This window comes from Callospermophilus lateralis, chromosome 3, assembly GCF_048772815.1.
Source record: "Callospermophilus lateralis isolate mCalLat2 chromosome 3, mCalLat2.hap1, whole genome shotgun sequence".
In the NCBI taxonomy this organism is placed as follows: domain Eukaryota; kingdom Metazoa; phylum Chordata; class Mammalia; order Rodentia; family Sciuridae; genus Callospermophilus; species Callospermophilus lateralis.
Window position 1 is genome coordinate 36,697,164 of NC_135307.1, and position 27,159 is coordinate 36,724,322.

Here is a 27,159-nt window from a genome sequence, read left to right on the forward strand (position 1 = left end):
CTGTATTCTCCCTCCCTGTCCTTGAAATGTGCTTTGCAAAGGAAAATGGGTGAGAAAAGCAGTTAACACTAGAGACGGCTCCATGGAAGTTTGCTTACCTTCAACACTAGGCACCTTTAGGATAAACCAACTTCCAAGGTAAACTTGTTTCCCTAGAATACATGTTGAGATATTAGAAACACCCATTTGTTCTGTGTTCCAACCCCTTCTCGTGACTCATCGTTCACATGTTCAGTGCTTAAAACAGCTTTAAGAACCAGAGAAGAGTTTCAAGTGTACGTGAGAGAATATAGACACTGGTGATCCATCTTCCAAATTTTATTGATAACAAGGGCACTGTAACTGCTATCAAAGAGAATGGAGCCCAGGGGCCCCTGCAGCAAGATCCTTCAGCGTTCAGCCAGGGATGGAAGGGCAACAGGTCCCTTTCTCATATAGGCATACTACCACATCAGCAAGACCTCCCAAAAAAGCTGTGCTTCTTTAGCTTGGCATTTGGCACTTAAGGAAAAGGGACCAATGAAGGCAGCAGGAGGAGGACAAACCCAGACTCAGGATACCCACTCAGCCAACTGTTTTAGTTCTTCATCTTCATCCTCTTTGGGAGCTTTGAGGACAAGGGCACCCAGAAAAAGAAAAGAGAAATGTTAAAGCCTCAGTAACTTCTAGCTATGCCCTACTGTGAACCCTGGAGCCTACTGAAGTGTGTCTCCCCAGCAAAGAACCTAAAGGTGTGTAGTCCTGCTTGCGAGGCTGCTACTCATTCCCACAGCACCTTAATGCAAATTAGAAAAAGCTTCCTTTTGTTCCCAGCATTTGCATCCCTAAAGCAGGGTACACAGCTTGCAGTACTCCACTGAGTGGAGCACAGGTTGGATTCTGAATTTCATCCACACTCCCTTTTAGTCAGATGCTATTACACAGTCAACAACCTGCATATGTGGCAGGATGGATGGGGAACAATCTTACCCCATATCTCCCCACATCATCAAGTCTTCCAGACAACAAATAGTCTGGTTACCTGGCCCCGCAGGCAGATGTGTAGAAGGTACACTAGGCAATTTGACTGGGGGTTCTTCCTCCTCATTGCCCACATTTAACAACTCCTGGGCCAATTTCTCCTGCTCTAGTTCCTCTAGCTCTTCCAATAATTCATCCTGGATATGGGATGACAAAAAAGTTAAAGACCAAGAAAAGAAATTTCAACTTTCAAACAGATCACTTTTGAAATTCCCTTCCAAATCTGCCCCAAGAGCTTCTCTTGGGCATTCATTCTGGCCAGTCTCATAGCTTCTCTAATAGTCCCTGACCCCTCACCCCCAGTTACCTCATCCACGTCATCTCCAAAGCCCACAGGCCGAGAAATGGCATCTGAGATCTGCTGGGCCAGTTCCTGTTGTTCTGTGATATCAGCCATCAATTCATCTACCTTGTCAATGTCCCTGAGAACAAGATATACAGTGAAGAAATCAGGCAAGACCCCTACCCTGAATTCCTTATATCACATGAATGAAACCCTTTTGTCTTATGGCCTCATACTATTAAATTGATGGCAGGAAAAAGGTAGAATCAAGTCTGGGCCAAGGAACAGCAAAAAGCCACAATGGAAAGTACAGGTTGTGCTAATGATCTTTAAAAATTAAAGAAATCCTCTTTTCTCCCTAGAATGGCCCAGCAACAGGATCTTTCTTGAAGGAATCAAGGAGGCAGACAGGTCTTCTTATCACAAGTTTACACAAGTTCACACAAGTTCGTATTCTGAAAGGCTTTAAAGTTGAAAGTGTTAAGTTGTGGGTGTAGCTCTGTGGTAGAGTGCTTGCCTCGCATGTGGAAGGTCCTGAGTTCAATCCCCAGTGTTACCAAAACCAAAAAAACCTTGAAAGTATAATCCCAAACCATCCTTCCCAGTGTATAGGTACTCTCCTCCTCCGCCCCGTACCTACATGTCCTGGTAGGCTTTTTTCATGCCTTGGGCAGCAACCTCCATAGTACGAAGCACTTCTGCATTGGTGGTGGCATTCTCAATCGCTTCACGCTGAAACTCCAGGGTGGATAATGTTCCATCAGTTTGTGCCAGCTGCTGTTCCAATCTTTTCTTTCTCCGCAAAGCCTGCAGGGCAGCTGACCCAGCCCACATCCTGAACATCAGAGTCAGAAATACTAGATTCCCACCTGGGCCCTCCCCAGTGGCTCCTTTCCCTTATTACCTCTTTTGTTCTTGGTCCCATGCTTCTTGGCTGTTTGTAGCTCCTGCTGAATCTTCTGTTCCAGAAACTCCTGTTTTTTGATCAGTATCTTCTCAGTCTCCTTCAGTTTCTGTATTGCTTCTTCAGGGGTTGGCCCCTTTTCCTTCTTCCCTGAAGAGTCCAGTGCAACATAGACCCATGTTGTGTAAAAGAAAAATATTACCCACCAATTGTTGAGTGCACAGTATGTGCCAGGCACTTGACTCTTAATCTCTAAATGATTCTCTACAATGAGTATACTATCTTCACTTTAAAAATCTGAAAACAGGCACAAAGGTGTTATTTATTTATTTATTTATTTTATCTAAAATCACAAGAAGTTTAGTAGGAATCCAAAATGTGGCACAATGACTTTGAAATACTCTTTTTGCTCTTTGAAGTGATTTCCAGCTACCACCACCCCTTTTGGCGGTACTGGGGATTGAGCTCAGAGTGCTGTACCACTGAGCTAGATCCCCAGCTCTTTTTATTTTTTATTTCAAGACAGGGTTTAAGTTGTCAAAGCTAGCCTGGAACTTACAATCTTCCTACTTCAGCCTCTTGAGTAGCTAGGACTACAGGCCTACACCACTGCACTCAACTGACTCCAGTCACTTTTTTTTTTTAATACCTTTATTTATTTTTATGTAGTGTTGAGGATTGAATCCAGTGCCTCACACATGCTAAGCAAGCGCTCTACCACTGAGCCTCAGCCCTAGTCTCTCCAGTCACTTTTAATAACCACTATTTTCATTTGCTGTCCTAGGAGATGCCAAAGATCCTAATTCCACAATATCAAACTAAATGAAGTACAAAAGGCTAGAGGGGAAAAAAAATTAGTTTCTCCCTTCATCTTCTATACAACACTCATTTTCCCAAATAGAAATCTGATACCTTTCCCTGGGCAAAATCCTTCCCTACTTTCCATTACCTACAGGACAAAATCCAAAACTTTCTAGGGAGACCGAAGGCCTTCCCTTTACTTTTCTCTCCTCTTCTAATCACGTACACTGCGGCAGCCAAAACTTTTCTCCCATGTATATCCTGCCTATGTTTTGTGATGCCTGTTACCACTTCTGGAGTATCTCAGTACTCCACATGGCAAACTGCTAGCCTGGTGGAACACCGCCGACACCTACTTCTGTGCTTCCCTAGTCTTTTAAGAATGTCTATTTTTGAGTTGCTATACTACACAAATGGCCTGTGTTCCCCTTGACATGAGCTTCCAGAAGGTAGTCTTTCACCTTAGGTCTCGATTGCCCAGCTAAGTAACCATCAGTATTTTGGAAGGGACTGGATAGAGGCTGCTGGAAATTAGTAACCCCCAGCCTGTGCGGTGGGAACCAGCTCAGTCGCCATGCTCTCCACTCACGTCCCCTCTGTCTGACCACAAGCTCAAGACTTAGGGATCCTGGAAGACAAGCGGGAGGGAGCAAGGCGCCCACACTAGGCGGGGCCTATTGGCACCAGAGACGAGTCTGGCTTCAACTCGGGCCGGTGTCTTCGGTCCGCCTGACTCCTGAGGCTTTTCCCTGGCGGGGCGCCGCGGTCGCCCCCACCCCCCACTGCGACCAGCATCTCAAGGCGGCCCAATCTCACCCCTCCCGAAGAGTCTGCCGAGCCCACTCATTGCGTCCTCGCCTCTCCCACCTCCGCCCCTCGGCGTGCCCCGCACTTCCGCCTCGCTCCTGGCGAGTAGGCCCGCCTTGGCCAATCCCTCCTTAAGGCGCCGCGCGGCGACATCATCAACAGGCGCAAAGGAGACCACTGCTGTCATGTGACCAGGGCCACCATCCCCCAGGTTGACGCGCTCCTCTTAAAGCGGCCGCTTCACTTTCTACTAAAACTAGTTTTGTTTCTAAAACTGGTTTGTTCCGTGGAAGGGAACGTACAGCATGATAGCACCCACCATTGGGGTAGTGGGAAAATTCTTCAGGCCCCTCAGTATATGGCGTGGGGATGGGTTCCAGAATGAAGGAGTCACAACCTTTGGGCTGCCACAATCTATATGGCAGAACCTGTCTCACACTCTGGGCACCTCAGGACGACAACCAGCCCCAGTTCACACACTAGAAAAATAAAAACAACCCACACATAGATACACTTTAATAAATTGCAAATGCACCTGAAAAAAATGCCTTCTCCATTTCCTTTCCATTTTAGGCTTCAAATGAGGCTCATCCACAGGGCTGGACCTCAGTGCCCAGCCTGAGAGTTAGCGAATGTTTCCAACCCTTGGGCTAGGGTTTGAAGACTCATTCCATTCTGAATGTGAATGCAGAGAACACCTATAAGGAAAATAAGTCACATTTCATCGGCTTTTTTAGGCCTTTCCATTATTACTCACCTTTTGTGGGTGTCACCTGTCATGCAGACCATCCACCCTGCACATAACTACTTAATACCCTCTTAGGAACACTTTCTTCTCATTCCCCAAATGGCTCTCATTGCTCATACCCAGTTTACCAACATCTACAATATTTCGCTTCTCATCATCGAAGAAGATCATCTGGGCGAATGAAACCCCAGTCTTCTGCTGCAACCTGTGCAAGAAAGAGCAGGGGTAACCAAGCTGGAATCTTGGCCTCTCTGGTACTCTCCCTGCTGGCTCCTACTCTTATCTCCACCTACCTCTCAAAGTGTGTGACTTTGCTGCCCGGATAAATTTCCCGATGAGCAAAGTATCTAACAAGGTCAAAGAGCTCCAGTAGTTGGTTCGCCCCTTCTATCTCACCTGTCCTGCAGAAAGGTATAATAGATGGGATAGGAGAGAGAAAGGCCAAGTCTTGAAGAACTGCAAGCCAAGTTAAATATAACCAGGGGGAAACCACTTTGTTGTTTTTCCAGGAAGGCTAGGCTTCCTCTGCCCTCATTCAACTCCACAGACTTCTGTTTAACCATAGCTGGCGGTTAGCCGACGTTTAGTAACCAAAATGCACAGGAGGATGTACAATTAGGAAAAATATGCACATAATCTTAAATTTGCACCCCCTAAATCTTAGTACTCAAGCGGTTATGAGAAATGTTTCCCCGTGCATGCATTCTTCAGCATTTACAGGGATTGTTGTCACTCCCTCTTCTTACCGGGAAGCCGCCGCGACGGGCACCCCAAGGTCCTGTAACCGTTCTAGGACCTTAGGCACCTCCGGGTACAACCGAATGTTCTGGCCCCGACTATCCCGGACAGATCCATCACTAGAGAGGTTGAGAAAACACTCAGCTCCGGCGGCGTCGCAACTCGCCTAGTCCTCCGATACCCTGCCTCACCTGCTCTTGTGGAATGGGGGGTCTACGTGCGTGTCGACCCAGAAAGGCCACAGCGTGTAATCTACGAGAGGAAGAGCGAGGGAGGTTCAGCCTTGGGGTGCGCAAGGAGTCGGCTTGTCGCTGGCGAGGGAAAGGGAGCATGCCCTACGAAACTATTCCTGCGCGTTCCTCACCCAGATCAAAGACTGCGAGTTTCGGGAGCCGTGCCATGCCTCGGCCCCGGAGGCTGTGTGCCAAGTTGGCCTTTTCTCCCCTGCCGGAGAACTCGCAACGCTGCAGAGGCCAAAGAAGCTGCCGGGATGCCACAGAGAAAAGAGACTAGAGCGTCGCTGCGCTCCCGCAGCCAGTATGGCGATCGCGCAAGAGCGCCTTCTGCTGCGGCACGGGGAAAGGCCTGCAGTCCCGCACCAAAGTGACCGGAGATATAGGGGTGGGATCCTTCTAAGGCACTGGCCAAGGCATCTTCCCCTTAACTTCGTCACTCCAACCAGTTTTCACTAGAGAAGCCAAGGAAAGGAAATCCTTTCTTCTAAAAACACCAGCCCTTTTACCTTACCGAGACTGAATATCCCATCCCAGCTTATCACTCCTTCTCAACCTTTCTCTACATCAGCCTATTGATAGTTTCTCAGAGTCTTTGGCTGTCGCAGAGCTCCTTGATTCGTTCCACCTTTAGAGAGTAAGTAGTCAGAGGCTGCTTGAGGATAGAACCATGGAAATGGGAAGAACAATAACTATACAGATACTGGACTAAGTTCATAAGCACACTCAAAGACACAGGCAAGGAGAAGGGTGTAGAGGCTGGGGATGTGGCTCAAGCGGTAGCGCGCTTGTCTGGCATGCGGGCCGCTCGGGTAGATTCTCAGCACCACAAACAAAGATGTTGTGTCCGCCAAAAACTGAAAAATAAATATAAAAAAAAAATTCTCTCTCTCACACACCTCTCTCTTAAAAAAAAAAAAAAAAAAAAAAAAGAAGGGTGTAGCGTCTGTAGGCACGTACAGTGGTGCACGCCTAGAGTTCTAGCTATTCAGGTAGCTGAAGCAAGAGGCTCACTTTTAGAGGTTCATCTAAAACATAAATAAATAAATAAAAAGAATGTAAGGTCTGTAAAGTCCTTCAGGCTTTCTCCAACCAGGTACAAATGTAGAGTCAGAGCCACAGTGTGAGAAAACCTTTTCTCCTGGCTTCTACCATTCACTTCAGTAGTATGTTAACAGATGTGCAATAACCAAGTTGTGGAAAGGAACTAACATGCCAGTTTCTATAATTATTCCTATCAGGGCAAATTTCCACCAACACAAAGTCACTTACATGGAGCTGGAAATAGGTGGCAAGAAGTGGCTCTCATGAACCAGCCTCACCAGCATACACCTGAGTGGGCTTTCCTAGAGTGTGATAATCCCTCTAAGGGCACCAGCTCTTCATGGTACTGTTCCTTAAACCTAGTGTAAATGGTCATCATTGGGTCTGTTTTTATTTCAGTCACATTTGTGCAACAGAAAAAGATTACAGGAGGCCAGGAAATTTTATTGACAACTAGGGACACAGCTATAAGAGAGGGAAGCACACAGGACTGCAAATTAAAACCCAATAGCCAGCAGGGGCCCTTTGGGCCAGAAACATTGCATCCTGGGGTCCTCATATTCTCCCACCACACACAAGACTGGGCATCCAGGGGAGGGGGGAGTGGCTCTGGTGTCCCAGAGAGTGACAGGATATATGATGCCTCATTATGAGCAACAGCATAAGGAGGTGAACTGGAAGGAAGGTCCGTCACTGCCTGAGACTATCTCCTCCTCTCAGAGCCAACACCAGGTGGAGAACTGAACCACCTAGAATCTTGTAATCAGCTGCTGTCTTCTCATCATTCCTACAGAGGGGCAAAAGAAGCATTAGAAATACCATCTGGAATAGGTGTTCTCTCTCTCTTTTTTGGGGGGGTCATGCTGGGGATCAAACCCAAGGCTTCAAGCATGCTAAACTAGTGTTATATCCTTAAGCTGCTAAGTTACATCCTCTACATCCACAGCCCAAAAGGTTTGTTTGTTTATTGATACTGGGGATTGAACCCAGGGGCAATGAGCTACATCCTCAGTCTTTTTTTTAAGACAGGATCTCACTAAGTTGCTTAGGGTCTCATTAAATTGCTGATGCTGGTCTCAAATTTACGATCCTCCTGCCTCAGCCTCCTGAGTTGTTAGTATTACAGGCTGAGCCAGTATGCCCAGCTAGAACAAGGTTTCTTAATCTGGGTTTCATGGTTCTCTCTGGGAAGTCTGTGAACTTGGATGAGAAAAAATTCAACCTTTATTTTTACTAACCTCTAACTATTTCTTTTAATTTTGAAAATAAGAAAATAAAGTATAAAAACTCATAGTAGCATTGGCAATGTAAGTAACTTGTTAACAACAGAAATTAGATGCCCATATCATATTACAATGTTTGCAGGTATCTTGAAAATATTTCAAAATTACAGCAGTTATTAGACCCACTACTAGATCTTATTTATTACTAAAGAAGTACATGTTATTATACCACATTTGTTTTCATAATTTGATAACTGTATTTCAATATAATTAGTTTCCTTTCTAATTCCACATATTTTATTCTATACTAAAAAAATTTCTCTGTCCTGAGAAGTACTCTATAAGCTTTATCAAAGATAAAAAAAATAAAATAAAGGTTTAAGGTACCATACCCATCTACAACTACCAAAAAAAAAAAAAAAAAAAAAAAAGAGAGAGAGAGAGAGACAGAGAGAGCGCGAGCAAGAAAGAGGCAGGCCTGACCCATCTCAAGCACTTGTCCCCACTTCCTTTTCACATAACATCACTTCACCCTAACTCTCCCTCCAAACTCACATCTGTTTGCCACTATAGATGAGCCGCTGCTGTTGTGGGGGAATTCCCTCTTTCTCTTCGACACGCTCCTTGATTCGTTCCACCTTTAGAGAGCAAGTAGTCAGAGGCTGCTTGAGGAAAGAACCATGGAAATGGGAAGAACAAGAACTATACAGATAGCATGACAGCAAATGGACTAAGTTCATAAGCACACTCAAATAAAGACACAGGCAAGGAGAAGGGTATTGGGCATACATCACCTTGTCTGTGGGTTCAATATCAATCTCAATTTCCTTTCCAGTCAGCGTCTGAAAGGCAAATGTTATTATAAGTCCTGTAATCCAAAATATAATTTATCTTCTAGGTAAAACAGACTGTCCTATTCTCTGTTGACTTCTAAGAGATGGACATTCTCAGTAAGGTTGCTTTGGAGAATCAGAAGGCTTTGATCATAACTGTATTATCAAACAGTTTTAGGCTGTGGATGACTTTGGTAGGGCAAGATTCTGTGAACCATTAGATCCTCCACAGGCCATCTCCCTCTGTCCCCTCCACAATCCAAATCAGTAAGAATATTGTTTTGTTTTTTATTCGATGATACAAGAATGAGAGATAGTCTAAGTATTCCTTCAAGTCAGAAAGACTGCTCCAGAATAAATATCAACACTAGAAGTCACCTTTCAGATAATTCAAAGACTTCTCTAGGATACCAGAAAGTCCTTTATTTCTCTCTCTTTTGGTATGTGTGTGGTACTGGAAATTTAAACCAGGGGCAACTACCACTGAGTCACATCTCCTATCCTTTTTAATTTTAAAATTTAATTTAATTTTTTGATGCTGGGGATTGAATCCAAGGGTGCATTACCACTAAGTTACATCCCCAGCCTTTTTATCTTTATTTTGAGACAGGGTCTGGATAAGTTGCTGAGGCTGGTCTCAAACCTGACCCTCCTTCCTCAGCCTCCCGAGTTGCAAGAATCACATCTATGTATGTGTCATCAATCTGGCTATGTAAAGACTCTTCAATTAATTACATTTCTAGGTTACAAACTTGGAGGAAAAATTTGGGCATGTATCCAGAGGCACATGTAAGGTTTATTGCAGTGACATTTGTGAAAGCATATCACTAGAAACAAGTAAAACCTGTTATAAGAAAACTGTCAGAGAAAGGGGAAGTACAGGGGATTGAAATGGAGCAAATCATGTTATATGCATTTATCAATGTGTCAAAATAAACCCCACTATTATGTATAAATGATTTGCACAATAAAAACACAAAAAATTAAACAATGGTAAGCTATACAATTATACATTATATAATAAGGAAAGATCTAAATGATGTATAATTCTTTTTTATTAAAGATTTTTTTAAATTTATTTTTTAGTTTTAGGGGGACATATACCTTTTATTTTTATGTGGTGCTAAGGATTGAACTCAGTGCCTAATTCATGATAGGCGAGCACTATACTGCTGAGCCACAACCCCAACCCCATAAATGATGTATAATTCTTTAAAGAATGTATAATTACATAACATTTTCTATATGCAGACATATGTATATGCACAAAAAAAAGAATTAGAAATATACACACCCCTCTTAATTGTGATTATTTTTTAAAAAGGGCGGTGGTTTGAGAGAAGGCTTTATCAAGGGTAACTCTCCCTTTATCTCTGTTTAAATTTTTTATAAAATTATATTCCTTTATCACATAATAAATACTAGTTAATATTGTGGGGGTGGGGTGGGGGAGAACCCAGGGACACTAGACCACTAAGCTATATCCCCAGCCCCTTTTATTTATTTATTTATTTTTGGCTAACAGGGATTGAACCCAGAGGTACTCTCCCACTGAGCCACATCACCAGACCTTTTAATTTTTTATTTTGAGACATGATCTTGCCAAGTTGTTTAGGGCCTCAGTAAGATGCTGAGGCTGGCCTCAAACTGGCAATCCTCTTAATTCAAACTCCCAAGTCACTGGGATTCTAGGCATGCAGCACCACACCCAGCTGTGATCCAGGCTTCTTAAAGTGAAGATTTTACAGCCAAGAAACAATTAATACACAAAAAAGAACAAACCAGCACACAAAGAAGTGCCATATTGAGTATTATTGTCCAAATACAAGAGACTATGACAAAATACTATGTAAGTGAAAATTAACGATCAATGTAACCTGAATGAGGTAACATGCCCACAAGAATAGCTAAGAAATGAGATCAACAGAAATTGGCAAGGGTTCAGAGAAAGTGAAATGTTCAGATATTGCAGGTGGGAAGGCAAAACAGTGCAACCCTTTGGAGAACTGTTTGGCAGTTTCTTTTCAAAGTTATATATACCTACCACATGGCCGAGTAATTCTATTCCTAGGTATTTATCCAAAGGAAATGAAAACATTTATCCACAAAAAGACTTGTATAACAATGTTTACAGAAGTCTTAATTCATAATAGCCAGAAACTGGAAACAACTCAAATACCTATCAACAGAAGAATGGATAAACAACTATGATATAATTATCTAATGGAATACTATTCAGTATTAAAAAGGAACAAATTGTAGATACACATTACAATATATATAATGCTGAAAGAATCTAGACACAACAATTATATATTGGCCAGGCATGGTGACATATGCCTGTAATCCCAGCTACGTGGGAGGTTGGTAGGATTGACAGTTTCAGCCTGGCCTAGGAAATATAGTAACCCTGTCTCCAAAAAAAAAAAAAAATTTATCTATCTGTACCGCATCATTCTATTATATGAAGTTCTAAAACAAGCAAAACTAAACTAGAGAACTTTCTGGGGTGGGGGAAAGGGATGAAAATGCTTTAAAGCTTGTAGTTACATGGGTTTATATTACTGTTAAAAATTCACTGAACTGAACCCTTAAAAAGAGACAGGGTCTCACTGAGTTACTTAGCACTTCGCCATTGCTGAGGCTGATTTTAAATTCATGATTCTCGGGCTGGGGATGTGGCTCAAGTGGTAGTGCACTCGCCTGGCATGCATGCGGCCTGGGTTCGATCCTCAGCACCACATACAAACAAAGATGTTGTGTCCGCCAAGTACTAAAAAAAATAAATGTTAAAAAATTCTCTCTCTCTCTCCCTCTTTCTTAAAAAAAAAAAATAAATAAATTCATGATTCTCCTGTCTCAGCTTCATGGTGTGCCACCATGCCTGGCTGAATATAATTTTATTATATTAAGACAACATGGATGAGAAATGAATGAGAAAACAAGTTAAGATTAGTAAACACAGCTGCCAGAGTAGTCTACAACAGGGAAACCAATGCCAGATGTGTGGTTAGGGAACAATATGATCAAAAGAAGCTTAAAGAAGACCTCTGTACACTATGGTTTTGGTACACCATGTCTTGGTTTAGACTATACACTTTAAAGAAGGAATGGAAGTAAGAAAATAGAACTTTCACAGAGAAACAAGGATTTAAGGCTTTGGGGGTTTTTTTGTTGGTGTTTTTTTTTGTACTGGGGATTGAACCCAGGGATGCTCTACAACTGAGCTACATCCCCATCCCTTTTTAAAATTCTATTTTGATACAGGGACTCAATAAGTTGCTGAGGCTGGCCTCAATCTTTCAATCCTTCTGCCTCTGCCTCCTAAGTAGCTGAGATTATAGGTGTGCATCACAACACCCAGCTAAGGATATATGTTAATGAACCCCAGACCTGCAGGAAAGTAATGTGATGGGAAAGAAAAATAATGCATAAATTGGTTTCATATGAAAAATGAAGTACTACAGAAGAGAAATGATTCTAAAGAATTGTGTTCCAGATACATGATAAATCAAGGGTATTAACATACGAAATGGGTCCTAGAGAAGATGACTTATGATAGAAGATGATGTGCTTAAATTAGGATCACGGAGATTAGGTTATAAGATTTAAATCAGGAAGGATTTAATTGTAAAGGATTACAGAAAGATATGGATGAAGTCAGTTACACAGTTACTGACTTCAGTTACACAGAAACAACAATTGAAAGGTGGATAATTCACAAAGGAACCCCCACAAAAGCTATCATTTACATAGTAATCAATATCAAACAAATTGCTCTCATGTGTTTAATATATAAAGAATGAAGTAAACAAAAAAGAGATGGAGGACAGAGATCTGATAGGAAACAGAAGGCAAAGTGTGGCAGGGAAGGAGACTGGAAATTTTAAATGACTGTAAAAATGGATTTAAAAAAAGGTAAAATCTACAACCTTGATAATCAAAGTATAGTCTTCAGATAAACAGCAATCATCATTTCCTGCTAGAAGACTCTCATACTCCATCCTAGTCCCACAGAATCATAATCAGCATTTCAGCAAGACTCCCTGGCTATTCTAATGCACTTTGAAGTTTGAGAAGTCCATTTGGAACATAAGTAGTTTTTAAACTGTAGGTCTTAACCCACCAGTGGGTAATGAAACAAACTTAGAACTAAAAATATCAGAAGGTATCACACACAGAAAGTAGTTTGTGTTTAATATTAAAACTTCTTAGTGTGGGTTGATATTTAAAAAAATGAAAAAACATTTAACAAAAGAATAGTAATAACCCTTTTCTTTGGACTAGGAGGACATAAAAAAGCATGAGCATTCATCCTTAGTGCTTCTAAAAATTGTGACAGTGAAACACTAAGAAACACATATGAATAGTAACACATGCGTGTAATATATATAAAAAAATGAAAACAAGCTTCACAAAACAATACCCTTATCCAGCAGTATACCTTGATCTTTTCTTTTTTTAATGGTGCTTGCGACCCACAGAGTTGATTTTACAACTCTTTTTTAGGTTTCTAAAAAGCCTGAAAAACAATGATTTTCAACATGCTCTCTGGCAAGAGATAATTTGGAAGGACTAGAAGAGAAGCTTAAGAATGGCTATGACGGGGGGCGGGGGCTGGGGCTCAGCGGTAGAGCGCTGGCCTAACACATACAAGGTCCTGGGTTCGATCCTCAGCACCACATAAAAATAAATAAAATAAAGGTATTGTGTCCATCTACAACTAAAAAAATTTTTTAAAAAAGAATGGCTATGACATATTGTAAACATGCTAATAAGCTGATGAAATAAGGACAGAATTACTAAGCTATAAAAAGGCAAACTAGTGTTGGACTGTGTCGATTGCAGGGTGTGTTTTTTTTTTTTTTTTTTTTTTTGTCTCTGGCTAAAAGTACAAAAGAGAAAATAAGAGGAGTTAAAAAATTGGTGAAGAACTACCACAGGAGATGAGAGATGAAAATAAGGAAGACAGCTAGTACCAAGAACTAAGAAACCGTAACTACTTGCCTCAGTCAAGAAAGCGATGCACAGCTCAGAAAAGCAAAAGACGACTGAATCCCAGCTCCTCAAGAATGGCTTACACACATCTCGGCAACCACCAGCAAAGACTTATAGTCTATAGCCTTTGGAAGACCTCCAGTTTTCCCAAGCTAATGTTTCAGCACTGTGCTTGGAGATAGCCTACATTAGGGGCTGCGAGCAGCAGATAACCTGGGCATGAAGAATGGAGGGCAGAGCTTTTCTCAAGAATCCGGGGATAGGGGTGGCAAGCTGCTGCTAGACTTTCTCTAGACAGAGCGGGTTCGAATGAAGCGAGCCCTAGGGTCCTCAGGCGGGGCCAGCCTCCAGCTCTCAAAGCCCACCGGGGTCCCCCTATTTCCCATGACCCCTCGCGCTGAGCCCCGAGGCTGTCAGCACTCTCCAGGATAAGGCGTGGTTTTCCTTCCCCGCTTTTCCCGTAAGGCACAGCGGCCAGCCCAGTACCACTGAGTCTTGGCAAGCGTGGAAGTGCTCCCACCTTCACTTTAATTAGCATCTTCTTCCCAGATTGTGGCTGCAAACAGATAAATTGCTGCTTCTCCCGCTCTGGTCGCCGCCGACGCTTCCTAACACTCCGCTTGTGGGAGTCACTTCTGCTTCCGGGTCACCCTCTGGCCACACCCCCCCGTTTCTACAGGGTTTCCGAAAGGCTCACGAATGCTCCCGCGCTTCGTTTCAGTTGCGTTGTAAATAAAATAACGCAGCCGGATTAAGTGTAGCAGAAATGACGCTTTCCTAATTCTGAGAATCCTTAAGAAGTCAGGGCTAGCGCAAAGCTGGGGCAAAACGAACTACTTCTCCCATCATGCCAGAAAGCCGCTCTGCTCGTTGCACCCTGGAAGTTGTAGTTTCCTGCCGCTCAGATCCAACGGCAACTTCAGTGTGTGAACTCTGTTACCCAGAAGGCCTCGCAGGCCGCCCCCGAAGGTGGAATTCCTCGATTAGTTGTCTTACCCGCAATTAGCGGAACCTGTTGGCGTGACCCCACAAGGCTCAGCGGGGCTGCACGAGGCTAGTAGCTAAGCTAGGGGAGTTTCGTAAACTGACACCAAGGCAACAGGAAGTGAGTACCCCCATGCCGGAAGTTGATTGAAACCTTCCCATTTCTTCTCCCTAAATCTGACTCCTCTTTGCAGGGGTGGGCAGGGAAAGTAGCTGGGTAAAGTGAACACTCCGGTTCACCAACCCAGTTCTACCCAACAATCTGTATTTGAGATGGAAGCATCGAGGCCAGGACGAGTGCCGGCGACCTGCTTCAGGGCCCAAACCTTGCCTTATAACCCGACCTTCCACGATTTAAGCCAGGAGAGATGCACCCTGTCCCAGCCACATCAGGACATTAAGGCCCAAGGGAATATTGATTCAGATTCCTCCTGACTTCCTACCCTCCAATACTCAGATTCCAGACCCCGCCATGCCTCATATCGACAATGACGTGAAACTAGACTTCAAGGATGTTCTTTTGAGGCCAAAACGCAGCACCCTAAAGTCTCGAAGTGAGGTAAGCCAGCTTTAGTATTTCCTCTTTTTTAACCCTAAGCTCCTGGACAGAAGCAGGAACAAGAAAACTGCCTGGTCCTTGTCCTGATGTGTTTTCCGGATGAATAAAATACTGTTTTCTGTTCACATCTGCAGGTGGATCTCACAAGATCCTTTTCATTTCGGAATTCAAAGCAGATGTACAATGGCGTCCCGATCATTGCTGCTAATATGGATACTGTAGGCACCTTTGAAATGGCCAAGGTTCTTTGTAAGGTAGGTGTCTAGTTGCCTCAATGGCCATAGAAGTGTTTGCATCCCTCTCCCCATTCTCAGTTACCTCTGGCAAATAGCAGTGAGGACGCTCTATTTACTGTTTTCTCCATTACTAAGGCGCCATTATCTGATTATTTTAAAGAGCTATCTGAGCCAGGCGTGGTGGCGCATGCCTGTATTCCCAGTGGCTTGGGAGGCTGAGACAGGAGAATCTCGAGTTCAAAGCCAGCCTCAGCAACTGCGAGGCGCTAAGCAACTCATTGAGACCCTGTCTCTAAATAAAATACAAAATAGGGCTGGGGATGTGGCTCAGTGGTGAGTACCCTTGAGTTCAATCCCCGGTACCAAAAATAAATAAATAAATAAACAAACAAACAAATAAATAAAGGCTATCTGAAATAGTGAGATTCAGAGTTAAATTTTGCCCTTTTTTTTTTTCCTGTACCAGCAGTTGAACTCAGAGACACATTGTCACTGAGCTACATCCCCAGCCCTTCTTGTTTTTCATTTTGAGAAACTAAGCTTGTCTCACTAAGTTGCTTAGGACCTTGCTAAGTTACTGAAGCTGGCCTCAAATTTGTAATCCTCCTGTCTCAGCCACTCCAGTTTCTGGGATTACAGGTGGACACCCCTGCACTGGGAAATCTTGCCCCCTTTTTCCGATAAATGAACAGAACTTTTTTTCCTTATCTTTATACACCTTACCAACTTTTCCCACCACCCAGGTTACCTGCTCCCAATCACAGGCATCCCTTCAAACACACCATTATTCATAACACTCAGCATTCACTGGTTTAGTCTAGAACTAAATACAGGTTGAACATTCAAAAATTCTTAAATAGAATATTCTAGGGAGAAGCAGCTTATTACTTTTATGTCTACTTTTCTTTTCTCCTTTTTTTTCTTCCTTGTAAGTCCTAGGTTCCTGGGAATTTCTGGGATATTCCCCAAATGGAGTGGGGTTTTTTTCTTAAATGCAGGTTGTTCACTTTGAAAATGGAAGACACTGCTCCTGTCAGTAGTATTACCTGCCTCTGTACTTGTTATCTGAGGAGGTTACCTGGACACTTTGAGAATACAAGCACTCTACTGGTCAATCCACGTAACCATAGTTGATGGATTTTGTTGCTGATTGTGGTTCTGTTAGCCTTAAAGAATCCATCTTCTTGTTTCAAATTGCTGTCTCTTTGTGGAATGTCTGTTATTTCTCTGAGATTGATAGTTATGCAGTTTTATTATTTTTGTTGCCTTTCTAACTTAACTGCTTAGGAATCCTGCTGTTACCCATAGTCTGCTTTCCCTGACCAGTAGACTTGGGGAATGGTAAATCTGACTGGAGATTTAACCAGCATGCTGTAATACATGAACCTTGTTGGAGAATGTCTTAATACTTTATATTGAGACTGGCTTTTCAGTATTGCTGATGAGTACTAAAGTCAGATTTTAGAGACAGAGCCAAGTTTCCTAATAATTATGAAAAAGTCGGATGCAAGCAAACATATTTTCCTAGATTATGTTATATATTAGATGTATTCATGCCACACTAGGCCACTGCATCTCCAAGGCATGTTGACCTCCTAGAGCAACTTAATCAACATATTAACAGTGTTGCTGAGAAGGTAGAATTTAATACCAGATTTTAGCTAGATGGTATTGATGATCATCTCTAAGAATAGCATTTTCTGCTGCTAGCTGATACATGACTTCCTTGCATTTCTGGTGCATTGCAAGATTTGTGCTGTCTCATGTCTGTTTGCATGTTTGCACTTTTAAAGCACAAACACTGTGTACAGTGGTTTTTGTTTTGTTTTGTTTCTCTCAGTATCTGGGATTGAACCCAAGGGTCATGCTATATCATTGAAGTACATTTAAAAAAATTTTTTGAGACAGGGTTTCACCAAGTTGCCCAGGCTGATATTGCACTTGTGATCCTACTGAGTCAGTCTCCCAAGTAGCTGGGATTACAGGCATGAGCCTGGCCACAGTGGCTTTTGAATGGCTTTCTCAAAGTACTGGGACATTGTCATTTGTTGAGCTAGAGAATATAAACCTGATAAGTCATTGTCTTACAACTTGGTTGATTGAAATAGACTTTTCTTATCTATCTCCCCATCAAAGAATACTTGTCTTTACTCCTGAAGAAATAAAGGATGGTATGGCTCCTTAACAGCTCCACTAAGCTTAAGGCTTTACTTTTTGTGGGCATCTGTACTCACTGAATTACTGCTGGCAAGTGAATCAGAAGATACTAAAGTCAGATATAGTACTAGAGTACTTAGGAGGAGGGATTGCATAAGCGCAGACAATCACTGGCTCCATCTAGCCTCTTCATGGTTCCTACGTATCTCCTACTTGTCCCCTTACACCAAGAGCTTGTCTTTCTCACCTTTTAGGTCAAAAGCAATGTATATGCTAGCTGGTGAAATCCAGATGACTCAGTACTTTAGTAGGAATAATTAAATACTAGTTTCATGTTGAAAAAGCCCTACTGGAATTTGTAGGGATAATAATGGTCGAACTCAAATCCCAGCTCAGCCAAGAACTTGTTTTCCTTCCAAACTCCAATTGTTTTTTTCTCTCAGAAGAGTATAAAGATCTATTTTTAGAGAAAAAGATTCTGATAATGTTTTCTCCTTTCTGAATGCTTCTCTTCCCAGTTCTCCCTCTTCACTGCTGTCCATAAACATTACAGTCTTCATCAGTGGCAAGAGTTTGCTGGCCAGAATCCTGATTGTCTTCAGGTAACACTGGGCCCCTCTTGCTCCCTTCCTTGTCCGTTTTCCAGGGAACCATTTTTGGCTGCCAGGAACCAACCCTCACCTTTTACCCCTTTGGTCACTAGATCATCTCTGATAATATAATGTCACAGGCTAGTCTAATGCTTCTCATGTCAATGACCATGTTTCTTCTACAGTATCTGGCTGCCAGTTCAGGGACAGGCTCTTCTGACTTTGAGCAACTGGAACAGATCCTGGAAGCTATTCCCCAGGTGAAATATATATGCCTAGATGTGGCAAATGGCTACTCTGAACACTTTGTTGAATTTGTAAAGGATGTACGGAAGCGCTTTCCTCAACACACCATCATGGTATGTTTTTATTATCCTGTAGTTGTTACCTTCCTCTCTTTTTCTTAACACTTCGTTTTGTTACATCAATTCATTTTTCTGTTACATTATGCTATTTCTAGTCCACATAACATTACTGGGTGATTGATTATACCACGATTCCAAGTCTAAAATATTTATTAGCAGTGCAATATCTCCAATCCTTGATTTAGTTTTTGTAAATCCAGTGTCCTTGATATCACTCACAAAACCATGATGGAACATGTATGCATTGTACATTACTCTGGTACATATACATCTGCCCATTGAAATGGACAATCACATAAAAGGTATCATATGAAATAATGTTTAATTTTTTTACAAGCTTGTGGAGGGGATGACAAGAACCCATTTCTTTCATAGCATTGAAGGTCTCTGCTGACCATCAAAAGCAAATACAGTTGGGAGGAGTATTTAGCCTACATTACCATGTCTTCCCCTTTCCCTGAAGCCAGAGAGGTTCTATGACAGAACAGGGTATGTTGGAGATAAATCTGCTCTTAAGTCAGATCTGAGTTTGATCTAGTAATTTCTTTTGCTTCACTGAACACTTCTTTGTGCCATCTCACTTCTTCCCTGTGGGTCTCATAACACCTTGCTGCCTGAGATAGTAAAGTACATCCTGGACCCTGGCTTTACCCTCATTTCAACAGTGACACCAGTTTCCACCATTACTCCCTATCTAGCTAGCTTAGTATAGAGAGCAGGGTCCTTTGAAGTAGCTAGTGTAGAAGCCCTCAGAGTTCCCAACATAGGGAACCTAGGTATCCTTTCTTTGTATTAGTCTCTCATAATATGAAGTCATAGTCCAGGCATGCCATCTAAGAGCAAATAAACTTGTGTCCATTTCTGACCATAAGGATGTTCTTATTTTGACTCCTCTGTCCCAGGCAGGGAATGTGGTAACAGGAGAGATGGTGGAAGAGTTGATCCTCTCTGGGGCTGACATCATCAAAGTGGGAATTGGGCCAGGTAAGCTATTTCATTGAGGCCAATTCACAGAGTGAATTCACTCTCACCTTCAGTGGCAAATTCACAGAGTGAATTCACTCTCACCTTTGGCATGTTCTTCCTAGGTTCTGTGTGTACAACCCGGAAGAAAACTGGAGTGGGGTATCCACAGCTCAGTGCAGTGATGGAGTGTGCAGATGCTGCTCATGGCCTCAAAGGACACATCATTTCAGTAAGGCCCAAAGTCTTAGGGTATGAGGCTGCCAACAGATTTTCTGCAGTATGGAGGCTCTAGTAGATATGGGTCAGGACTCTTGAGTGCATGTCAGTTTTGAAGTGGACTGTTGGGACATCGCTGAGAGCGCTTGGAAAATCCATGCTGTGTCTTCACTGTGCTCTTTATTTTGCAGGATGGAGGTTGCAGCTGCCCTGGGGATGTGGCCAAAGCTTTTGGTAAGGAGTTAGGGAGGGCACAGGAGAAGGATCCTGTAGAAGAGGATATATTACCTCTCAGGATCTAGGGTCAGGGTAGGAGAGACTCAGGAAGCCTTCTCTCATAATATGAAGTAGTGACCCTGAAAAGCCTCTGGTGTCACTTGGGGTAAGCCAGCAGGGGAAATCCTGAGTCTAATTTAGATGCTCCAAGTGTGAGCCAGGGCCATCTGTAAATTCCTGAGTCACTGACTCTGAAGAATGGGACTATAAGCCTGCATTTTAAGCTTTTCTTCTTCACATTAAAATGAGATTACTATTCTTGGGACACATGATGTTTTACTCAGATGGGAGCAACAAAACAAAATGATGAGAAGACAATGAAAGCAGAAGTTGGGCAGGGAATCTCCAGAGGCTATTTTTAAAATCTTGAGGAAATCAGGCCCAGAGGAATAAACTAGGTCAAAGCAGGCCTTTGTGGATATGGGTCAGAGAGAAAAACAGTGCTGGGAAGATGCTGGAGACATTGTCAGGACTGAGAATTTGGCATGAGTTGCTTTTGAAGGGGGGCCATGTGGGCATCTTGGCCAGAGGAATCTCTTTCCTACCTCTTTGATTTTGGCAGGGGCAGGGGCTGACTTTGTGATGCTCGGTGGCATGCTGGCTGGGCACAGTGAGTCAGGTGGTGAGCTCATCGAGAGGGATGGCAAGAAGTACAAACTCTTCTATGGAATGAGTTCTGAAATGGCCATGAAGAAGTATGCTGGTGGCGTGGCAGAGTACAGGTATGTGTGGAGGACCAGAAGCTGAGGGTTCTTGGAGAATGTGACTGCATAGTATGGTGGCAGAGCTCATGGCTGCTGGAAAATGGATGATATAATTCTTAGGAGGAAAAATGGTGACATGGTGTTAAATGTTAGAGACAGAAGAGTCATTGAGCTTAAGGAATCTAGAATAAGAAGGTAATAACTTTTTTCCTATTTCAAGGGCCTCAGAGGGAAAGACAGTAGAAGTCCCCTTTAAAGGGGATGTGGAGCATACCATTCGTGACATCCTAGGAGGGATCCGATCTACATGCACCTATGTGGGAGCAGCTAAGCTAAAGGAGTTAAGCCGGAGAACTACTTTCATCCGAGTCACCCAGCAGGTGAATCCAATCTTCAGTGATGCACACTAGACCTGAGTATTTCTGCCCGCTCAAGGCACCAATACTTCGCAACAGGGTCTCCCAAATGGGTTTCTCACCCATTCTAACTACTGCGGCAGTGCACTTAACAGTTTCCATCGTCTTCCTCCTGAGAGCTCCTGTAATAAGGCTATACTTCTCTGTTTGTACCCACAAGATGCTCAGAGCACTTACTAGGGAGGAAGTGAGGAAGAATACAGTCTGAAAATGAAGTAAGATAATCGAATGGGTATCTGGGGACCCAGCATCCTAAAGATGAAAAGATACTGATTAAATCATAAATGTTCTATATGGCCTTGGTCTGGATGGGGCAGGCTTTTGGAATTATGTCTTATTAATCAGCTTCATTAAATGAGATCTTTAAATATCTAAAAGGCTCATAAGTTTTTATATATTGAGATAATAAAAAGAGATCTCTCTAACTATAAAAGAGATGCTAAGGCTTTCTGCACAAGGCTGACATCTGGGTGTTGCTCCAAAGTAGGAAGGTAGTGATTAGCATTGACCCAGTGGTATTAAAGACAATAAGTATTATTCCCACAAAGTGTTTCCATTCTAGCGCCACCACCCCCAGGTGAATTGGCAGCATGAGAGTTTATAAAATATATTCCAGCATTAGGCATATATTTTCAGAACAATAAAAAGACATTTCTCTTCCAGGTTCTCAACTTCTGGGCACATCTGAATAACACTATCTAAGGGAAGTAAAATGGTAGGGTTCTTCCAACTCTAGAAACCTGATTCTATGTCTAAGAAATGACATCCACTGACCTACAGAAGTCCTTCCTCACATCAAGACAGTGTTGTAACAAATCTAAAGTTTAATTATCAAGCATCACAAAGTTTTTAGTAATGTAGTCGGACAACCCAAGCCTGGTTTCCACTTATTCCCACTAAACTGCCTAAAGACCGAGGAGGAAGAGGGCATTCCAGTGCTATCGCAAGGGTGTAGAGCTGCCTAGGTGGTCACAGGAAGCAGTGGGCACCATATTGGGGCCAGAAGTGGGGAGATATTCACAGAAGGTAGGAATCAGAGTGTCAAACTTTGTCTTCTGATAGTTTTCCAGAGACTCCTACAGAGAAAGGAGCAGGAGATCCTATTGTCGAAAAACCATCCCCTAAATTCTCCGTATTCTGAAGCATGTGGATTTTTCAGGCTTGTTCTGCCCATCCTTTTCCCTAGCTTTCTGCTCCTTCCTACTCACCTTTCCTTCTCTCTGGTTATTTTCTTCCTCATCAGAGTCCAAAACCAAGTCTCCTATGGTAATGACAGAGCTGCACAGAGATGGGGAACACACTGGAGGAAGGAAACCAGAATCAAAATACTCCTTCTAGGTGAATGAAGTTTCTGAAAAGTATCTAAGAAAACAGACTGTCTAAGCAAAACCTGACTCAGTTTACCTACCTGGATTCTTGGCCCTAGGAGGTGATAATGATAGTCTCAGTGGGTCAATATAGCAATCCAAGCAATTCCTGAGGTAGAAGCAAGCAAAGAACAGTGTGAAAGAAAAGCAAGTAAACAGTGTGGTCCTACTAGGAAGAAGCAAAGCTAACACTTACTCTTTTTGCTCTGAGGCAGATAAGTCAGCAGGGTTCTTTAGAGCACTTTCTCCTAGGATCTGAGATGGACTCTTAGACTTCCCCGTGATGGCTGTTCTTGTGCCCACAGCATCTGATGGGTCTACTGTATGAATTCTGTGCTCTTCCCTGCTGTCAGATTTAGATATGACCTGGGTTGGTGTGCCCAAATTTCTAAAGGGGAACAGCATGACCATTGGGCGCTCCTTATGGCCTTCCCTAGCAGATGTCCATTGGGACCGGGTTCTTCGCTGGCCCAGAGGAGCCAAATTGAAGTGGTGGCCTGCCAAACGTTCTGGGTGCTTCCTTGAAGCTGGTCCCTGAGGGCCAGGCTTGGCTTTTGGCAGAGGACTATGGGGTGCTAGTGCCTGTTGCAGAGGAGGATTTTGTTCCATCTCTGTCAGGGTCACTGAATCAGAAACAGAGCACTCTGAAAGAGAAAATGAGACTTCTTATAAAGAGAATAGATAACTGGGCATGGTGGCACATACCTGTAATTCCAGCAACCTAGAAGGCTGAGGCAGGAAGATCACCAGTTCAAGGCCAGCCTCAGCAACTTGATGAGGCCCTAAGTAACTTTGTGAAGCCCTGTCCCAAAATTTTAAAAAGGGCTGTAGACGTAGCTCAGTGGTTAAGCACCCCTGGGTTCACTACCATTACCAGAAAAAAATGAATAATAAATAGTAACAGATTAATTTGCTCAGGTTCCTTATGCTTCAGGCCCACCTAACTTCAAGTTGACTGACTCAAAATATGTCATACTAAACACCACATCCACAAATAGCTAGTTATCCCAGGTGGTACTAATACCTGGAAGTGGCCACCCCATGTCCACACCATATTGGCTCAAGGCAACAGAAGAGGTGATAGAAACTCCAGGCTGCATCCAACTCAGCACATCTTGAAGCTGTGGGGAGGAAAAGAGGCATAAAAACCAGTCCTTGATACAATAATCCCACCCCACACTCTGTCCTTAAGTGTTTTGCTCCAACAAAACCTGCTGTGTCTGCACTGAGGGCAGTGCTTTTTCCAGCTGACACATGTATTCAAAAAACAGCTTTTCCATGGCATCCAGAAAGGGTTCCCCATACTCTTGTTTAAGTTCCTACAGTGGAGAAAGACAAGCAGGTCAGAAAAGGATTACAGAAAATAGGAACAACCACCTAACAGCCTCCACACTACCCAGTCTCACCTGCAGCTTTGAAGCCAAATCTACAGGGACCTCTGACAGCTGCTTCACCTGCTGGCAAAAAGTCTCCTGTGCCTCCAAAATCTTCCTCAGATCCTGCTTTGTCTGTTGATAGGAAAGGCAGAGAAGTTGAGGGCAACAGGGGCAACTTTTAAGTGCAACTGGGGTTTGGGCTTGTTTGCAAGTTTTACTCACAGCTTTAGGGTCCCGCACTACAAGTCCAGATTCTGGGAAGTGGTGATTCAGGGCATTCAGGACCTGGGGCCAAGGCCGGCCCTGAAGGATCAGCTCCACCACCACCTGCACGATACTAAGCTCAGAATACCCACTCGCGGCAAACCACTCTTTTCCAACTGGTATCTCCCCTGTCCCCCAACCTTCGGCCCTCTCAGATCTTCCGTTCCGCCCCAATACCTTGGCCTTTAGGCCCATACAAAGGCGTTCATGGTGCCGGTAGCGAACCAAGCCTGGAGCAGCAGCGCGCAGGGATCCCAAAAATTCTAGTACTCTCGGAAAGTGCTCCACGCTGCGTTGGCGCACTACTTGCCAGCTGGCTGCCGCTGCGAAGCGCAAAGTAGCGGGGCCGGCCCCCGGAGGCGTGGCCATGGCCCTGTCTCCGCCCCAGGGCTGTTCCTTCAGGCTTCTTCCACCTTTGGAGAGACTTCCCGACCCCTCCTGGGGGCGGGTTTCCGGGGGCCCTCTGATTCGGCTCTTTCGTGGTGCGCCGGATACGCTGCGATCTGACTCAATTCTCTTCTATAGGTCGCCAGAATTCTGGGGGCTTCTCCTAGCTCAGGATGGAGCCTGAATGGAGGAGAAGGGCGTCTCCAATGGTACCAGGATCACTCAGCTTTAAGCGCCACCGCTATCTGGAACTCGAAGGTACCTCACTTCCGGCTCTGAGACTAGTTTCCCTTGCCCCGGAAAAGGATGGTAAAAGGGAACCAATGGTCTGCCAGACAGGGAAGTGTGACGTCGCGTCATAAGGCCGCGCCCCCGCAGGTCCGGCCTCTCTCAGGCTCCGCCCCCCGGCTGCTGGTGCTTTAGTTGGCGGCTGAGACATCTGTGACCGCCCCTCGCCCCTCGCCCCTCGCCCCTCGCCCCTCGGGGCCTTCCCAGTTCCCGCTTTTTTTCGCAGAACCTACTGAAAAGTCGTGTCACTTCCGAGGCCCGACTTTCTAATTCGGGGATCATGCAGTCTTCTCTGTCCATTATTTTCGTTCGTTGAAATGACAAATGCTTAAATCTCAGTCCTCAACTAGCGCCTGCGAAACCTTCCCCAGCGACATGCTGCTTCCAGTAAGAATTTAGCCAAACAGAAGAGGGCGCTCGCCTTTAAGAAGTAATATATGAACTGGGCACAGTGGCGGAGGTCTGTAATCCTGGGACTCCGGGAGGCTGAGGCAGAAGAATCGCAAATTTGAGGCCAGCCTCAGCAATTTAGTGAGACCCTGTCTCAAAATAAATGATAAAAGGTATAGGAATAGTGTATTAGTTGTTAAGCACCCCTGGTTCAATCCGCGGTACCGGAAAAAAATACAAGCCGTGATTGGTTGCACCTGTAATCCTAGCTACTCTGGAGGCCAAGGCTGGAGGATAGCAAATCCGAGGCCAGAGAGCGTGGGCAACTCAATTAGCAAGACCTTGTCTTAAAAGAGCTGCGTGTAGGTGCAGTGATAGAGTGCCCCTGGGTTCAATCCCAAGTTCTGCAAAAGTTAAAGAGGCATCAGATTGTTAACTGGTCTTCTCTGCATGGTGGGGTTATATGCAGTATTTTGTGCTTTTCTGTTTTTTATGTATCCAGTTATAAAATTTAAAAATAATTTCCTTTCAGATTTTTGTTGAGTACTTAACTTGAGTCAGTCCCTTATTGAATTGACTAATTTCATGGGTACGGGAAATTCTAGTCATCTCCCATTTTTACTTCACTTATTCCTTCTCTACCATTCCTTTATGTAGACTTGAATTTCTGACCTACATAATTTTTATTCTAATGCATTTCTTCTAACATATCTTGCAAGACAGGACTAATGGTAATACATTTCCTCAACTTTTTTTTTTGGAAAGTATTTATTTCCTTTTAGAGAATAATTTTTTGGATACAGAACTCAAGATTTGGTGAGTTTTGAAATTTTTCTTCAACACTGCAAATGTTTCACTCCTTTTCTGCTTTCATGGTTTCTGAATGGAAGGCCAATGTAATTCTTATCCTTACTCTTCTGTAGATAAGTTTCCCCAGCCTATTCCCATTCCTTACTCTCTTTCTTTCTTTCCTCTTTTTTTTTTTTTTTGTCTTTGATTTTCTGCAGTGTGGATATGATATGCCTATATGATGGTAGTGGTTCTGTTTTGTGTTTATTTGTTTGACATTTATCCTGGATGCTGTTCTGTGAGCCTCCTGAATCTATTTTTGGTATCATTAATTTTTGGGAAATTCTCAGCCATGTTGTTTCAAACATTTTTTTTTTCTGTTCTTCTCTGCTATTTTCATTAGTGTATGCCACACTTTTTGTGATTATCCCACAATGCATGGATATTCTGTTCTTCTTAAATTATTTTCCCTCTGCATTTCAGCTTTGGAAATTCTATCGACATTTCTTCAGGCTGATTCTTTCCTCAGCTGTGTCCACTCTATTAAAAAGCCCATCAAAGGCATTTTTAATTTCTATTACAGTTTTTTTTTATTTCTAGCATATCCTTTTGGTTCTTTAAAAAAATTTTTTTATAGTTGGGCACAATACCTTTATTTGTTTATTTTTATGTGGTGCTGACGATCAAACCCAGCACCTCACATGTGCTAAGCAAGTGCTCTACCACTGAGCCATAATCCCAGCCCCTCCTTTTGGTTCTTTTTAGAATTTCCCATGCTCTGTTTACATTACCCTTCTTTCTTGCATGTTGTCCACTTTTTCCATTAGAGCCGGGGCATATTGACTATAGTTCAAATTCTCCGTCTGATAATTTCAGTATCTCTTCTATATCTGAGTCTGATTCTTATGTTTGCTATGTCTCTTCAAATGGGTGTTGTTGTTTGTCTTTTAGTCGGCCATGTCATTTTGGTGGTGTTGTTGTTTTGGTTTTTTTGTGGAAAGTCAAGTGTTTTATGTTTATCTGCCTAGGGGTTAGGCTATGTTTATTGTTAGTTGTAGATGTTAGGAGCTAAAATTTCTTCCAGCATCCTTGTCATTGACTCCCCTGTTGTCTTTGGTAGTCCCAAGAGACTTCTTAAATAAGGTCCAAGATGTGCAGTTCTTTTGCATTCCCCTGTTATTACACAGAGCTCTATTG

The 27,159-nt window shown here is 43.2% G+C and overlaps 5 protein-coding genes across 10 annotated transcripts; 1 reads left to right on the forward strand and 4 right to left on the reverse strand.

Annotated features, from left to right (window-relative positions):
- Nucleotides 1–303: 303 nt before the first annotated feature.
- Chmp4a (charged multivesicular body protein 4A) lies at nucleotides 304–4,439 on the reverse strand. Of its 2 annotated transcripts, none has more exons than XM_076850087.2 (6): nucleotides 4,351–4,439; nucleotides 2,208–2,357; nucleotides 1,944–2,121; nucleotides 1,328–1,442; nucleotides 1,022–1,157; nucleotides 304–607 (listed from the first exon to the last, which is right to left on the reverse strand). In XM_076850087.2, the coding sequence occupies exons 1-6, from the start codon at nucleotides 4,370–4,372 to the stop codon at nucleotides 552–554; spliced, it is 657 nt and encodes a 218-aa protein (XP_076706202.1). In that variant the 5' UTR covers nucleotides 4,373–4,439; the 3' UTR covers nucleotides 304–551. The 2 variants fall into 2 exon arrangements, with proteins under 2 accessions (XP_076706202.1, XP_076706201.1); XM_076850086.2 differs by lacking the exon at nucleotides 4,351–4,439 and adding an exon at nucleotides 3,825–4,343.
- Nucleotides 4,422–6,897, reverse strand: Mdp1 (magnesium dependent phosphatase 1). The gene is made up of 6 exons (XM_076850088.2): nucleotides 5,666–6,897; nucleotides 5,493–5,553; nucleotides 5,310–5,420; nucleotides 4,857–4,964; nucleotides 4,683–4,768; nucleotides 4,422–4,513 (listed from the first exon to the last, which is right to left on the reverse strand). The coding sequence occupies exons 1-6, from the start codon at nucleotides 5,700–5,702 to the stop codon at nucleotides 4,422–4,424; spliced, it is 495 nt and encodes a 164-aa protein (XP_076706203.1). The 5' UTR covers nucleotides 5,703–6,897.
- Nucleotides 6,898–7,001: 104 nt separating this feature from the next.
- Nedd8 (NEDD8 ubiquitin like modifier) lies at nucleotides 7,002–14,285 on the reverse strand. The gene is made up of 4 exons (XM_076850089.1): nucleotides 14,153–14,285; nucleotides 8,596–8,643; nucleotides 8,357–8,439; nucleotides 7,002–7,365 (listed from the first exon to the last, which is right to left on the reverse strand). The coding sequence occupies exons 1-4, from the start codon at nucleotides 14,168–14,170 to the stop codon at nucleotides 7,269–7,271; spliced, it is 246 nt and encodes an 81-aa protein (XP_076706204.1). The 5' UTR covers nucleotides 14,171–14,285; the 3' UTR covers nucleotides 7,002–7,268.
- A 173-nt stretch (nucleotides 14,286–14,458) lies between these two features.
- On the forward strand, nucleotides 14,459–21,478 carry Gmpr2 (guanosine monophosphate reductase 2). The gene is made up of 10 exons (XM_076850084.2): nucleotides 14,459–14,737; nucleotides 15,074–15,175; nucleotides 15,310–15,429; nucleotides 18,087–18,170; nucleotides 18,344–18,517; nucleotides 19,426–19,507; nucleotides 19,612–19,718; nucleotides 19,897–19,939; nucleotides 20,544–20,703; nucleotides 20,906–21,478. Exons 2-10 carry the CDS (start codon nucleotides 15,089–15,091, stop codon nucleotides 21,093–21,095), a joined length of 1,047 nt encoding a protein of 348 aa, XP_076706199.1. The 5' UTR covers nucleotides 14,459–14,737; nucleotides 15,074–15,088; the 3' UTR covers nucleotides 21,096–21,478.
- Tinf2 (TERF1 interacting nuclear factor 2) lies at nucleotides 18,656–24,802 on the reverse strand. Of its 5 annotated transcripts, none has more exons than XM_076850081.1 (9): nucleotides 24,286–24,801; nucleotides 24,067–24,171; nucleotides 23,875–23,976; nucleotides 23,680–23,787; nucleotides 23,493–23,589; nucleotides 22,665–23,112; nucleotides 22,510–22,577; nucleotides 22,310–22,401; nucleotides 18,656–19,915 (listed from the first exon to the last, which is right to left on the reverse strand). In XM_076850081.1, the coding sequence occupies exons 1-9, from the start codon at nucleotides 24,475–24,477 to the stop codon at nucleotides 19,886–19,888; spliced, it is 1,242 nt and encodes a 413-aa protein (XP_076706196.1). In that variant the 5' UTR covers nucleotides 24,478–24,801; the 3' UTR covers nucleotides 18,656–19,885. The 5 variants fall into 5 exon arrangements, with proteins under 5 accessions (XP_076706196.1, XP_076706194.1, XP_076706198.1 ...); XM_076850079.1 differs by having other exon boundaries at nucleotides 19,675–19,972; nucleotides 24,286–24,802; XM_076850083.2 differs by lacking the exon at nucleotides 18,656–19,915 and adding an exon at nucleotides 20,543–20,775 and having other exon boundaries at nucleotides 24,286–24,802.
- Nucleotides 24,803–27,159: the final 2,357 nt, after the last annotated feature.

What these genes read in the sequence shown, in the direction of transcription:
- Chmp4a (XM_076850086.2), bottom strand. Translation starts at nt 4,002, where the DNA reads ATGACAGCAGTGGTCTCCTTTGCGCCTGTTGATGATGTCGCCGCGCGG. An exon ending in CGGCAGACTCTTCGGGAGGG is followed by an intron (nt 2,358 to 3,824) that starts GTGAGATTGGGC and finishes TGGACTCTTCAG; the next exon opens with GGAAGAAGGAAAAGGGGCCA. An exon ending in ACATCTGCCTGCGGGGCCAG is followed by an intron (nt 608 to 1,021) that starts GTAACCAGACTA and finishes TTGTCCTCAAAG; the next exon opens with CTCCCAAAGAGGATGAAGAT.
- Mdp1 (XM_076850088.2), bottom strand. Translation starts at nt 5,702, where the DNA reads ATGGCACGGCTCCCGAAACTCGCAGTCTTTGATCTGG. An exon ending in ACTCGCAGTCTTTGATCTGG is followed by an intron (nt 5,554 to 5,665) that starts GTGAGGAACGCG and finishes TTCCTCTCGTAG; the next exon opens with ATTACACGCTGTGGCCTTTC. An exon ending in CCCCCATTCCACAAGAGCAG is followed by an intron (nt 5,421 to 5,492) that starts GTGAGGCAGGGT and finishes CAACCTCTCTAG; the next exon opens with TGATGGATCTGTCCGGGATA.
- Nedd8 (XM_076850089.1), bottom strand. An exon ending in ATATTGAACCCACAGACAAG is followed by an intron (nt 8,440 to 8,595) that starts GTGATGTATGCC and finishes TGCTCTCTAAAG; the next exon opens with GTGGAACGAATCAAGGAGCG. An exon ending in ATCTATAGTGGCAAACAGAT is followed by an intron (nt 7,366 to 8,356) that starts GTGAGTTTGGAG and finishes GCCCCTCTGTAG; the next exon opens with GAATGATGAGAAGACAGCAG.
- Gmpr2 (XM_076850084.2), top strand. Translation starts at nt 15,089, where the DNA reads ATGCCTCATATCGACAATGACGTGAAACTAGACTTCAAGGATGTTCTT. An exon ending in TGGCCAAGGTTCTTTGTAAG is followed by an intron (nt 15,430 to 18,086) that starts GTAGGTGTCTAG and finishes TTCTCTTCCCAG; the next exon opens with TTCTCCCTCTTCACTGCTGT. An exon ending in TTCCTCAACACACCATCATG is followed by an intron (nt 18,518 to 19,425) that starts GTATGTTTTTAT and finishes CCTCTGTCCCAG; the next exon opens with GCAGGGAATGTGGTAACAGG.
- Tinf2 (XM_076850078.1), bottom strand. Translation starts at nt 24,477, where the DNA reads ATGGCCACGCCTCCGGGGGCCGGCCCCGCTACTTTGCGCTTCGCAGCG. An exon ending in CCTCAGTGCAGACACAGCAG is followed by an intron (nt 23,590 to 23,679) that starts GTTTTGTTGGAG and finishes TCCTCCCCACAG; the next exon opens with CTTCAAGATGTGCTGAGTTG. An exon ending in ATAACCAGAGAGAAGGAAAG is followed by an intron (nt 22,178 to 22,309) that starts GTGAGTAGGAAG and finishes CTTTCTCTGTAG; the next exon opens with GAGTCTCTGGAAAACTATCA.